At 40.7% G+C, this 12,190-nt stretch overlaps 1 protein-coding gene across 6 annotated transcripts in view; it reads right to left on the bottom strand.

Moving 5' to 3' along the window:
- USH2A (usherin) overlaps nucleotides 1-12,190 on the bottom strand; it is a 942,943-nt gene that overhangs the window by 53,617 nt on the left and 877,136 nt on the right. For all 6 annotated transcript variants that reach the window (XM_075595608.1, XM_075595610.1, XM_075595609.1 and 3 more), the window contains 2 exons: nucleotides 6,252-6,479; nucleotides 2,947-4,460 (listed from right to left, as the gene is read on the bottom strand). In XM_075595608.1, the coding sequence (XP_075451723.1) occupies nucleotides 2,947-4,460; nucleotides 6,252-6,479 (1,742 nt within the window). The remainder of the gene's footprint in view (nucleotides 1-2,946; nucleotides 4,461-6,251; nucleotides 6,480-12,190) is intronic.

The following is a 12,190-nucleotide window of genomic DNA, read 5'->3' as shown; positions in this document are numbered from 1 at the left end:
AAGGGTGGACGGGAGGGAGGGAAGAGGCGGGTTGTAAGATAAATTCAGTTGCTCCATGGATGGTGGTTAGGACCCACAGGGGAAGGTGGTGGTGGTGGAAGCAGGGGTTAGCTCCTTGTTTGCCTTAGCGGTTGATAAAGCATTGCTTGGCAATGCTTTACTAGCCACTTAGAATGCCATGGTGGGTATGTCGTGTAGTTTAACTAATATTAACTTTGACGCCAGTGGTATACCTTGGTAGCCACAGCCATCAAAGGGGTTAATGTATTTTCTACCATAGGGTTATGTAAAATGTTATATTACATAATCCTATGGTAGAAATGTTACCTTACCCTCCCCCATTTGATCATCAATAAAAAAAAATACAGGGTGCTCCTACTGCAATATTAATGACTTGGGTCATTAAATTGCTGTAAAAGCTCCCGGTATTTGTTTTCCCCCGAGTGTGATATTAACTACTATATGTGTTAATGCAAAATAGAACAGATGTGATGCTTCCAAAATTAGAGAGAATTCCTCCACGGCATGTATTAATGATCAGGATGACAATGGGGAGTCCATGAATAATAAGGCATATATATGGCAAGGGCTAAGTGTCTAGTGGGGTCCACTTGACCTCCACAGCTTAAACACTATATGAACCCAACCAGATAACCAATATTTAAATAGCAAAAGCACAGGTATACATATATATATATATATGTTAGGGCACTGCGGCCCTTTACCTTGGTGCTTAGCAGGACCTCCAGACATCCAGGGCGTGCAGCCCATCCAGGTAGGTAAACAGCAGGAAGCAGGATGATGATGAATCGCACAGCCACGAAAATCCAATTCCCAAAGGGACCGGAAGGTATAAGACAAAAGTACACACTCCAATGATATAATAGGTCTGGTTTAATGCAGGTGGGTACAGCAACAGGACAACACGAACGCACCTACGCGTTTCGTGCACAAGACACTTTATCAAGGTTGACTTGATAAAGTGCCTTGTGCACGAAACGCGTAGGTGCGTTCGTGTTGTCCTGTTGCTGTACCCACCTGCATTAAACCAGACCTATTATATCATTGGAGTGTGTACTTTTGTCTCATACCTTCCGGTCCCTTTGGGAATTGGATTTTCGTGGCTGTGCGATTCATCATCATCCTGCTTCCTATATGTGTTAATGGAGTTTGATGACTCTAGGCCAGAGAAATATATAGGGATGGTGAGAGAGAAAGAGCTAGAGAGTAAGGGGTACTGTATCTGCCGTGTGCTCACAATTATCTCAATAATCCATTCAGAGGTAGAGTATATAACTTTATGGGCGCTCTTTTAAATTGGTCTGTCTCTCTTATTTTCTCGTGTTAACCTTAAAAGAGCCTAGTGAAAAGTGAATGAATATCCTTTAATCCAGGCCTGCACAACTCCAGTCCTCCAGGGCCGCAAACAGGCCAGGTTTTCAGGATATCCCTAAATCAGCACAGCTGGCTCAATTAGTGGGTCAGTCATACTGAGCCACTAATTGAGCCAGCTGTGCTGAGGTAGGGATATCCTGAAAACCTGGCCTGTTTGCGGCCCTCGAGGACTGGAGTTGTGCAGGCCTGCTTTAATCTATGGTGAGCTCATTTTCATGTCATTTAGAATAATGTCTGTAACAAATAACGCCATGCGGGAGAGTAAGTCATGGCGAACATCACAGTATTTGCTTTAGTGAATACTGCGTTTAATTAATGGGCATTAACTTAGGTTATTGTCATTTTAAGTAGGCTAACTAAGCTTATTGACTCTAGCACTTGATGTAAGCACAAAGATAAGTGTCCAAGAGTGTAAAGCGGTGCATGTCTCACTGTGAGCACTTAGCAATGTATAAATGCAGCTAACTCTCAGGAGTTTAACATGGATTTATTGTACAGGTAAGGAGTTGCTATGTTCAAGAAAATAGATGATCTTTAAATATACTTTGTATCCACATTTGACTGGAAACATTACATGATTTATTGCCAATGGTGGTTTTTTTTTTTAACGACAAAAAAATTATATCAGCTGCTCATTTGTAGGGTTTATGTATAAGATAGTTGTTTGATATTGCTCATGTTTAAACAAACACAAAAAAGAATATACTGTAACATATAGGACCTGACTATGGAGTCTTGTTGCTACAATACTTTTTGTTTCCTTGGTATACGACAGTACTTGTGCTCCGGTAACTAGAGATGTGCAATTTTTTTTTTTTTTTTTACAGAACTTCGCAAATCATGCGAAAAAGATTTCCCAAACCGTCAACCTTTACAAATAAATTCGGCAAGCATTAAAATTCGATGCGCAGGGCCACGTGGCCTTTTATTTGCCGCCATTTTGCAAAATCTGGTGACACTGGCAAGATTCACAAAAACGTCAAATTTGTGTTACAATTGTTTGTCACTTTTTGCGTGAAGACATTTGCACATCTCTAGCAATAACTATGCATAGTATGTCTGGAATACATTCCCCAAAGTATGGATTCTTGAACAACAAAAATCATACTTTTTGTGAAGAACTTATTGACGTTTCATATACGGAAGGTGTGATATATAATTAGAAAATATCAGGACACTGAAATGTAAAAATAATACAAAAATAAAGAACTGATTAAGTGCATTGTTAATATGCATAATGTGTATCAGTGTTGTTAGCTTTTACAACTTGGCTATTTATATATTAAATATAAATTTGCAGTACCACAGCTCTGTGGGGTGATGTAATCCTCTTTCCTCTCGTGTCGGTGCCTCGATCACTTTTTGATAGGATACCAAACGAAATAGTAATTGTCAAATGTTGTGGCCCAAATGGCTGTGTGTTTTGTGCTGGTAATAAAAGCCCCTTACCATTGTGCTCAATACTGTATATACAGAAGCAAAGTACAGACAGAATACTTGTTGGGTCTTAGACATTTTCTTTGTCAGAAGAATTAACCAGCTAGAACTTACCAGTGATAAGGTTTCAGCTCTTTTATTATGAATGAAAGACTCATAAGGGAAGTAAAAGAATTGTTAAAATTATATCTATTAATTTCCATTTCAACAGGGTAATGAATAGATAGAGTATAGTTGATGATGTCACCGTTGGTCTTAGAAGGAGGGTTCCAGGTCACCAATATCTCATTGGCACTTTTAGCTTGCATTTTAGGAGGTCCCATTCCAGAAGGAGACGCAGAGTGGGTTTTAATTTTTGCAGGAGGGCTTGTAGTACTCCCTTGACTGTTGTTTGCTGATATAGTATAGCTGTATTCCATTCCAGGTGTTAGGGCAAAGTCATGATAGTGTGTATTTGAACCAACAAAAATAAGATGTTGATCTCTCCTCAACTCATAACTTCTAATTTCACCATTAGGTTTTTCTGGAATTTGCCAGGTTATTTCAATGGACTCTGCTCCAGTAACTTTAAAGCTTGGGGCTTTAATATCTGAAGGAGGGGCTTCCATTGTTCTAACTGAAGCTGGCAAACTAGAGTTACATCCTCCATTGGTGCATGCAACTAATCTGATGACATAAAGTGTAAATGGCTGTAGGTTGGATATGAGTTTCGATAATTGTTTTCCAACAAAATATTTTTCATTATCTAATTGGATTATATACTTTGTTATATCTCCATTTTGTATTAATGGTGGTGTCCAAGTCACATTGACTTCAGTTGAGCTCACTGACTCTATGGTTGGTGGGTTTACTACAGCTGGTGGTGCTTCTAAAGTTCTTATAGTGGTTGGATCACTGGTGGTGCAGCCTCCTAATGTACAAGCAATTACTGCATAGCTGTATACTGAATAAGCCAATACATTTTCATCAGTGTAACTGAAAGTTGCAGCATCAAAGCTAAAAGGAAAGAGAATATGATTTTTCTTCAACCTATATGAAAGTATTATACCATTTTCTTCTTCAGGGTGTGCCCATTGAATAAGTAGTTGATGGGGACTGTTTTCAGCATGGAATAACTTTGGCGGTTGAAGACTATTAGGTGCTGCTTGACTGGTCTGAACCACTGTCCAGGCACTATCTGTGTAGCCAGCTGAATTCCATGCGCGTATTTTATACTCATAATTTGTCCAAGGATGTAAACCTTCATCAATATATATAAATATATTACTTTCTGTGTTACTTTCTGTAAATACAACTTTTTCATTGATGGTTTTACGGTTTCCTGACACATTTCCTTGTGTGTCTCTCTTTATAACATTATAGTGTTTTATTTTTCCATTTGGATGAATGGGAGGTGGCCAGCTGAGTTCTATGTGGGTAGCATTAAGAAATTGTATTATAGCTGGAAGCTGAGATGCAGGGGGAGCTTCATCTGTTTGTACGAGCTGAGGCAAAGTGCGAGTGCAGCCAGCTGCAGTGCAAGCTTCGAGTACTAATGTATAAACTGTATAAGGCTCAAGGCGTCGGAATAAAAACTGATGAGACAGACCACTGTACTCAAGATTGCCATCACTAAGAATATTATACACCTGCAAAAAAACAAATATACTGTATCACAATGTGGTTATTTGTTTCATAAATATACACTGTAGGACAGTAAGTTCTTACATATTTTACTTTGCTTCTGCAGTCTTTAAATAACCCCTATCTAAGGTATTTGTAAAAGTCTCCCAGCTGCAAAACTGGTGCGAAAGTACTGCAACAGATATGCCAAAAAGAAAAATCTCATTGGTTCCAAAGGAAAAAATGTTTGTTGTTAATGTTGATGCAGTTTTTCCCCGAAGTTTTGCATCTTGGGGACTTTGATAAATAACATTGATAGTGTTATTTAAAAAAAAAAAAATAGTTTGCATTACAGAGAGAAAGAAGACAAGAACTGCAATAAACAAAGTCAGTGCGTACAATTGCACACACAGCTTTTTTTGGGAAGTATAATTGCGCCGAATGGTTTGGTTTTTGGGAATACAAAATGGAAATGTCGAATGTTTGAATTTTTCAATAGGGACAAAGTTGGGAATATATTTTCTTAAACTTTTAAAAGTACTGGGGCAGTCAATATAAGCATGTAGTTTAACAGAAATGTGTTATTACCCCTTTAAAATATAAGGATGTTTATGTACTGTAATTGTCTAGCTATTGGAGAATCTCCAGTAGAAAACAAATGGGGGTACACAGTCAGGGAATGGGGGTGCATAGTTAAAGTTAGATTCTGGTACATCAGTGTTGCATTCATCACTTAGAATTCAGTTAGTCAGAACAAAGTTTGGAAGTGGCTATCAAGGTTTGTTAGGCTTGTATATTCATTATTTGTTATAATAGGTAAATACGTAGAAGGATTTAGTCGACTGTCTACTGGAGCTTCAATGAAAATATTGCCTAAATGATATTGAAGAATGATTTACATTCTACATACTGTAGATGTAATGTGATAATCTCCTAAAGACCATCTATATGGGAACCTAAACAGGTATAATGATGTTGGGTTACTCTATCACATTTTGCACTTTTTGACATTCTTAGACATGCCCCATGTTTCTTAGGTTTAGATATGGTACAGTATATGTAGACTGGGGAACTTCTGATGGATTCTCTTTGCTAGAGATATACAAAATTAGCCAAAATGCAGTCAAAAGACGTTTAGCGTTTTTCTCCCATATTTGATTCCTGGCAAAACGTTTTCAGGCATCTAAGGGTTAATAATGTCGCCAAATATGTAAGCATTCAATGAAATATCACCAGACAGTGAGCAAAACATGGTGTGTGTTAGTATTACGCAAATCTAACAAATGTAAAGATTCTAGCAAATTACCATGTTAAATTAAATTACAATGCACATTGACTTAATGCTTAGCAAATCTCTTACAAACTTTGACTTGGTGCAATTTTTGTAAGCTGAAAAAGAGGCAATTTCTTATTTTTTACAACCTTCGGGAAATATGTATTTCAAATGTAAACTATTTCTGAGTAGTTTATTATAGTAAATAGAAAATGGGAATTGCTACATCCAGAATACTGAAGGAATGAGAAACTCAGATTATCTATCAACACTATTAAATAATACAGTATAAAGTTGCGTACAGTACTTTTATGTCAATCGAAATATAAAAAAAAATTGTTGTGAAAAGAAAATAGGGAAACTTAACTGTGATTATGACTTATGTAGAGTAACATCCGTAGAATATATTTCAGCACTTCTAAAGGGCATGAATGGGGTAATCATTAGATACACTAATCTGCAAGATCATGCTTTTCTTAAGCAAGGAGCTAATTATTAAACTATTATCCAGTTATCATCACCACTTGGCTCCATAAATAGATACCTGTATAACCCCATTGGTCCTTATAGGCGCTGTCCACTCCAGTAGTAATGCTGTGCCATTGTCCTTCGTTTCCACCGTGAAGTTACTCAGTCCACTTGGGGAAGCCTCCAACGTTTGCACAGAAGTCCCTGGACTTGAAACGTTTCCAGCATTGTTGAAAACCTCAATACAAATTTGGTACGTTGTGAAAGGAAGTAAGCCAAATACATTAGCTTGGTGTGATGTTCCCTAGAAGTGAAAGCAATATATAGATATAATATTGGCACAGTCAAAAGCCTGTTATTAAAATTGTATACTAAACAATACTGGTGTATTAATCTGTGAAGTTAGGCCTTCTGATAACATACTGTAACTTGACGAAAAGTGGTAAACAAATATACAGTACGTGCGGTAGAGAGAGAAAACATGACTTTCTTGACTCATTTAAAATAATAAGGCATTTTTAAGATAAACCTCAATAAATAGCATTGTCTTTGCATCATTGACTTTGGACACTTTTGGGTATGTTCAGCCATCTTTTTAAGTGTGATATATACAAACTTGTCACAAATTTTTTTTTTGGCATTTTCTTTCTACAGTATGTTGATTTCAATTAAGTCAATATCGCTTTTTTTGTTTTCACAACACATAGAGGCTTATTTTTATGGTTGCTCCGAAGTTGTCTTTGCCAAACTGCATGGTTCGGCATGTTCATAAGAAGCAGAATGAAATGTGAGAAAAATCGGTATTCTCTATTGGAAATCACTTCTTCTAAACCGTTTCTACAAAAAAAGTGGTTTAGTAGCCAATCCGCCCAGACACGCTGCAGCCGTGCTGAGGCGCGCGGAGGCTGAGGGAAAGCGGGAGCTTTCCCTGGCCTTGGTCCGCGCGGCGCTGATCGGGGGCGTGTCGGGGGGCGGGCCAGTGACGTCACGGAGCTGGTTCGCCCTCACTGAGCGCTTGAATTGAAAATTTTGGTAAGACTTACGCTTCCTCACGCTTACGGAAGCGTAAGCGAGCTCCTGCTAAAGCCGCTCTCATTGCGGCTGCAGGGGATCAGTGCCGAGCGTGAGCGCGCCTCAGCGCATAAGCGCTGACCCTGGACGCAGCCTTAGAAGCGGAATGACCTGAGGTGGGCCTAACTCCACCCCCAGTTTTACTTATAGGTTTTGTTCTATTAGCCCAGTGTTTTTCAACCAGGGTTCCTAGGAACCGTTAGGTTCCCCGGGCATCCCTAAAGGGTTCCCTGCAATTTTCTGGTCATTTGAAAATGGTATCAAATACAGAAGAATTTACAATGCATATGATCTCAGATGCGCTTTTAGAGCGAGTTTGGGGTTTCCAAAAAAGGTTGGAAATCACTATATTAGCCAAACCCGTATTTAAGGCTCTGGATGTAACGCGCAATACCAATCTTGCCGCCCTTTCGGTGGTATTTTTTTAAAAGGTGAGTTTTAGAAGCGGTTGGCATAATTGAGCTACGAGAATAGCACATGTGGTTAAAAAATGCAAGTGTGAGGCTTTTTTGACAGACCGATCAGATTGTCAGAGCTAGAGTGAAAACGCTTCTAAAAAAGTTGTTTAGACGTGGTTTGGACATGTGATAAGGGCTTACAGGATAGCAAAGCGTGCTAATCTGCTTCTGAAGGGCACTTTAGAAGCAGTTTGTCACACTTTGGAGCTACTAGAAAAGACACCCTAGTGTATGCATTTTATTCCATCTCTGAGTGCTGGATAACATTTTCATATTTTCCCTTAATATCTGGGGTGTATGGATACCCTGCACTCAGGGCATTAGAATGTATTAATTAACTTATTATCACAGAGTTATTAGGAGTACTGTTCAGTATACCATATAATACTTTTTTGATAAACTGGTATATTCTCTACCCCCTAAATTTAAAGTGTTAATGGTTAATTTGCCTTAAATGTGTATAGACTGGGGAAGCTAAGAGGAGTATACTGTAATTGCTATAGTCCCTCAGGGCCCACCGTCAGATTTCCCGGGCGCCCAAGACTAGATTTTCCAATGGGGCCCACTTGCGAGCCCCCCTCTTTCTCTTACACGCCCCCTTTTCACACAACTCGCTCTCTCACCTCCCTCTATTCCTCCCTCTCTCTCACTCCCCCTCTCTCTGTCACTCTCTCCCTTTCGTACACTCGTTCTCCCTCTTTCCCCTCAGACTCTCCCCTACCTCCCCCTCCTCATTATCCCTCTTCTCCCACTCTCCCCTCCCCCACAATACACACATAATCATTCCCTCACACACACAATACTCACAATTTCCCCCATAATATACACACAATTCCTCCCCCCACCACAATATACCCACAATTCCTCCCCCCACAAAATACACACACAATTCCTCCGTCACACAGCAATACATACACAATTCCTACCCCCACGATATACACACACTATTCCTCCCTCCCATCACAATATACACACACAATTCTCTCCCCTACACAATACACAAAAACAATTCTTCCCACCTACCCACCACAATATACACATACAAATTATTCCCCCACCACAATATACAGTACACACACACACACACACACACACACAATTCCTCCAACCTCTCCACCACAATATACACACAATTCCTCCCCTGCACCACAATATACACACAATTGCCCCACCACCACAATATTCATACACACAATTCCTCCCCCCCACCACACTATACACACTAAATTCCTCCAACCTCCCCACCAGAATATACACACAATTCCTTCCCCACACCACATTATATACACAATTCTCTCTCCCCAAGTATATGTATACACACACATCTTTTTTTTACCGTAGGGGGAAGGACTCCGGTGCTGCGCAGCCCCACACGAAGATACTGAAGTTGGGCCCGACTTCTGGAATGGACCAGTGGGGACAAGGGCTTGGGCCAGATAATGATCAGAGGGTCGGCAGCCGGAAGCAGGAGTTGAAACCAACATCCAGCTCCGGCTGGCCGGGACCCACACAACCGCCGGGCTAGGGACAGTTGTACCAACTCTCCCCCCTGTCAACGGCCCTGTAGTCACTTGTGAGGTTACAAACGGTCTGCATACTAAATTATTATCTTTGAAGAACTTCCATGCTTGTCCATTAGATGGTTTCACAACCTACAATAAATCTACATTTCACCGGAATCAATATGGCTTGCAGAGCATTGTATTTTAAATATAATAATAATAAAACATTTTTTTAAAGCATTCTTACGATGTATGCAGCCAATAAAGTGTATGATAATTTGAACATATCTATATATGCAATTTGTGTCCCTGTACTGTTATTAGCAGCAATAGGTGTCAAAATGTGCTATGACTGCTTTTGTGACCATAGCCAATTTTTGGCTTGGCGCTTGGGAAGTAAAAAAAAAAGTGTGTCTGATGCTTGCTCAATATGCTTCTCATGCACCCCATCCGTGCGCGATTACAAAATTTGCAGGACACTAGCGCTCTTGCTTAAACTCAAGCATGAGCGCGGTCAGCGCCAGCGGGACCGCAGCCTTAGGTAGAACAGAAGACCTGAGAACTCTGCGATGGTATAGGGAGGCATAAGGACAGGCTCTCAGTGATGGTTCTTCTGTCAGCGCAGCGCCTCCAGCCCAGGAGGATCCTGGTGCAGCCAGGATGGTCCTCATAGACGACTCTTCTTATGTGCTCACACTCCAAACATCACACCAGAGATGATATAACTGGGGTTTAATTGGAAGAAAATAAAGGCAGACAGGCGCACTGAGGGATGTAGACAATTTATTATTCTAAGACAGTGGGTAACCATCCACTGATACAGAGTAAACCACAATAATTCTAAACAATAAAAACAGTTAAGCTAAAAACGGGACTGGTAGTGAATAAATATAGTAGATGTGGGGTAGGGGGTAACCAAGATAAACTAGCTAAGCACTACAGAGAGGGTCCGGACCAATCTGAGTAATTTACCCTGCTAGAGACAGGGAGACCCGCTTCCACCAGCTGCAAATACTCCACAGGAACTGCCACCACGTGACCTCTACGCGTTTCGCACGTAGTGCTTCGTCAGGAGGTCACGTGATAGCGCTGTCCCTGGAGTATAAGTGCAGAGCAGCAGCCAATAGGTTATGTGCAATTGGGATAATTAGGAACACATATGTAGACCCAAACGAGTACAGATGGGGTTCTCTGCAGCCTGTATATAGATTAAACTGCTGGAGGATACATTTCATATTGGAGCAATGTTAGACCAGCTCCAAATAGTAACTTAAAATAAGTTCAATGTCATCACAACATATTAAATATATATACAATATCACTTACAGTTCAAAGATGTGAACAATTACAAGATAAACATATATTAAAAACATAATAAAAACGTATGTAGTTAAAACATTATATCTTAAAAAACATTATATCTAAATGAAAAGCCGCATTCATTACAGGCTCTATTCCCTGAAGGCAGTATACCGGGCTTGAGGCCCTGATCACCCCTCCTCAGGATGCCTTACCCCCTAACAGGGTACGACCTCAGCTCACTCCTATCCAGGAGAGACTGTCTTGTGCTTCACCCACACAGGGAGATCAGCACAGGACTAACTCTCTGAACCCTTAGGCTGCGTCCATACAGGGGCAGACCGTGCGGACGCGTCCGCATGCTGAGCGATCAGACAGCCTAAAGGCAGGGATCGCGTCTATACAGCGTGTGGGCGAGTGCGCGCGGAAGCGGGAGGCGGCGCGCGATGCACGTGAAATCAGTCAAAACCGATTTCTTGGGCGGTCATGTGAGCGGTTTGCCCAATGAGGGCGAACCAGCTCTATGACGTCACTGGCCCACCCATAGACATGCCCTCGGACGGTGCGCGTACTAAGGCCTGGGAAAGCACCTGCTTTCCCTCAGCCTCCTCGCGCCTCCGCACGGCTGCAGTGTCTATGGACGCAGCCTAACTCTAACCTCTAGGGGGAAACCCCCTCATCCCCAGGGGAGTGGCTTGTAAGCTGGCCTATCAGTCAACGCCCCCCCCCCCCTTGTAATACCAGGCTACTCCTGAACTGTATTAACACACATAACAACATAACCAGGCCCTGCAGGGTTTGCTCCCAACACTGTCCACTCGTTACTGGGACTTACAGTGCCGGAGGGGCCAGAGAATTAGTAGCCCAAGGGGACCTGGTCATTAAAGAACTTTCATAAAGCTATAATCGAATTATCTTGACACAATGCAGACAGTTTGGGATCCCTACCTGCTTCACTGGATATTAACAAAATCCACAATACAAATGCTTCCCGCTGTTTAATATTTCAACAACGCTGGAGCAGAACACGTCAAGATTTGCAGACGTCTTAATTTATTTAAAAAAATATGAAATGTTGCCTCATAAAAAATTCAAATTGTATTCACCAGCAGCACATTGAGGGATATCATTCTGTTTGATAAATGATTTGTTTACAGTTAAACTGGACAAACACACCGGGGATGAATAATGCACAAAATCTGTACAGTGACTCTGCAAACACTATAAAGTTATCACTGTCGAAAGATGCCTGAGCTCAAATGCAAATAGTAATCACCTCTAACAGATTACATATAAAAGTGGCGGCTGCTTTGGGACATTTAGAAATATCTTTTAACACAAGAAACATGGAAAGCATGTGGGCTATAAAGCAAAAACATATGTATATTGTCAATAGCAGCACCTGTTCAATTACAGTTTATTTCAGTGTGGAGAGTTTCCTTTAGCCCCTAGATGGCAATACTATCAAATACTTTTTGCAACCTGACTACTTTACTACTTAATGATTAACAACCTTCATACACTCATCTAACATACTCGAGGCACCTATTAAAAACATAACAAAACTGATTTCATTATAGATTCTTTTAATAAACATTTATGGCTCAGATTTGGGGAAAATGGAACCTTTCAAACTGCAACAGCCCACAAAAAAATGTATACTGGGTAATGAGGAATTACAAACT

Source organism: Ascaphus truei, chromosome 4 (assembly GCF_040206685.1).
Source record: "Ascaphus truei isolate aAscTru1 chromosome 4, aAscTru1.hap1, whole genome shotgun sequence".
Lineage (NCBI taxonomy): Eukaryota > Metazoa > Chordata > Amphibia > Anura > Ascaphidae > Ascaphus > Ascaphus truei.
Note: the sequence above shows the minus strand (reverse complement) of the source record. Positions and strands in the feature narration are given on the sequence as shown.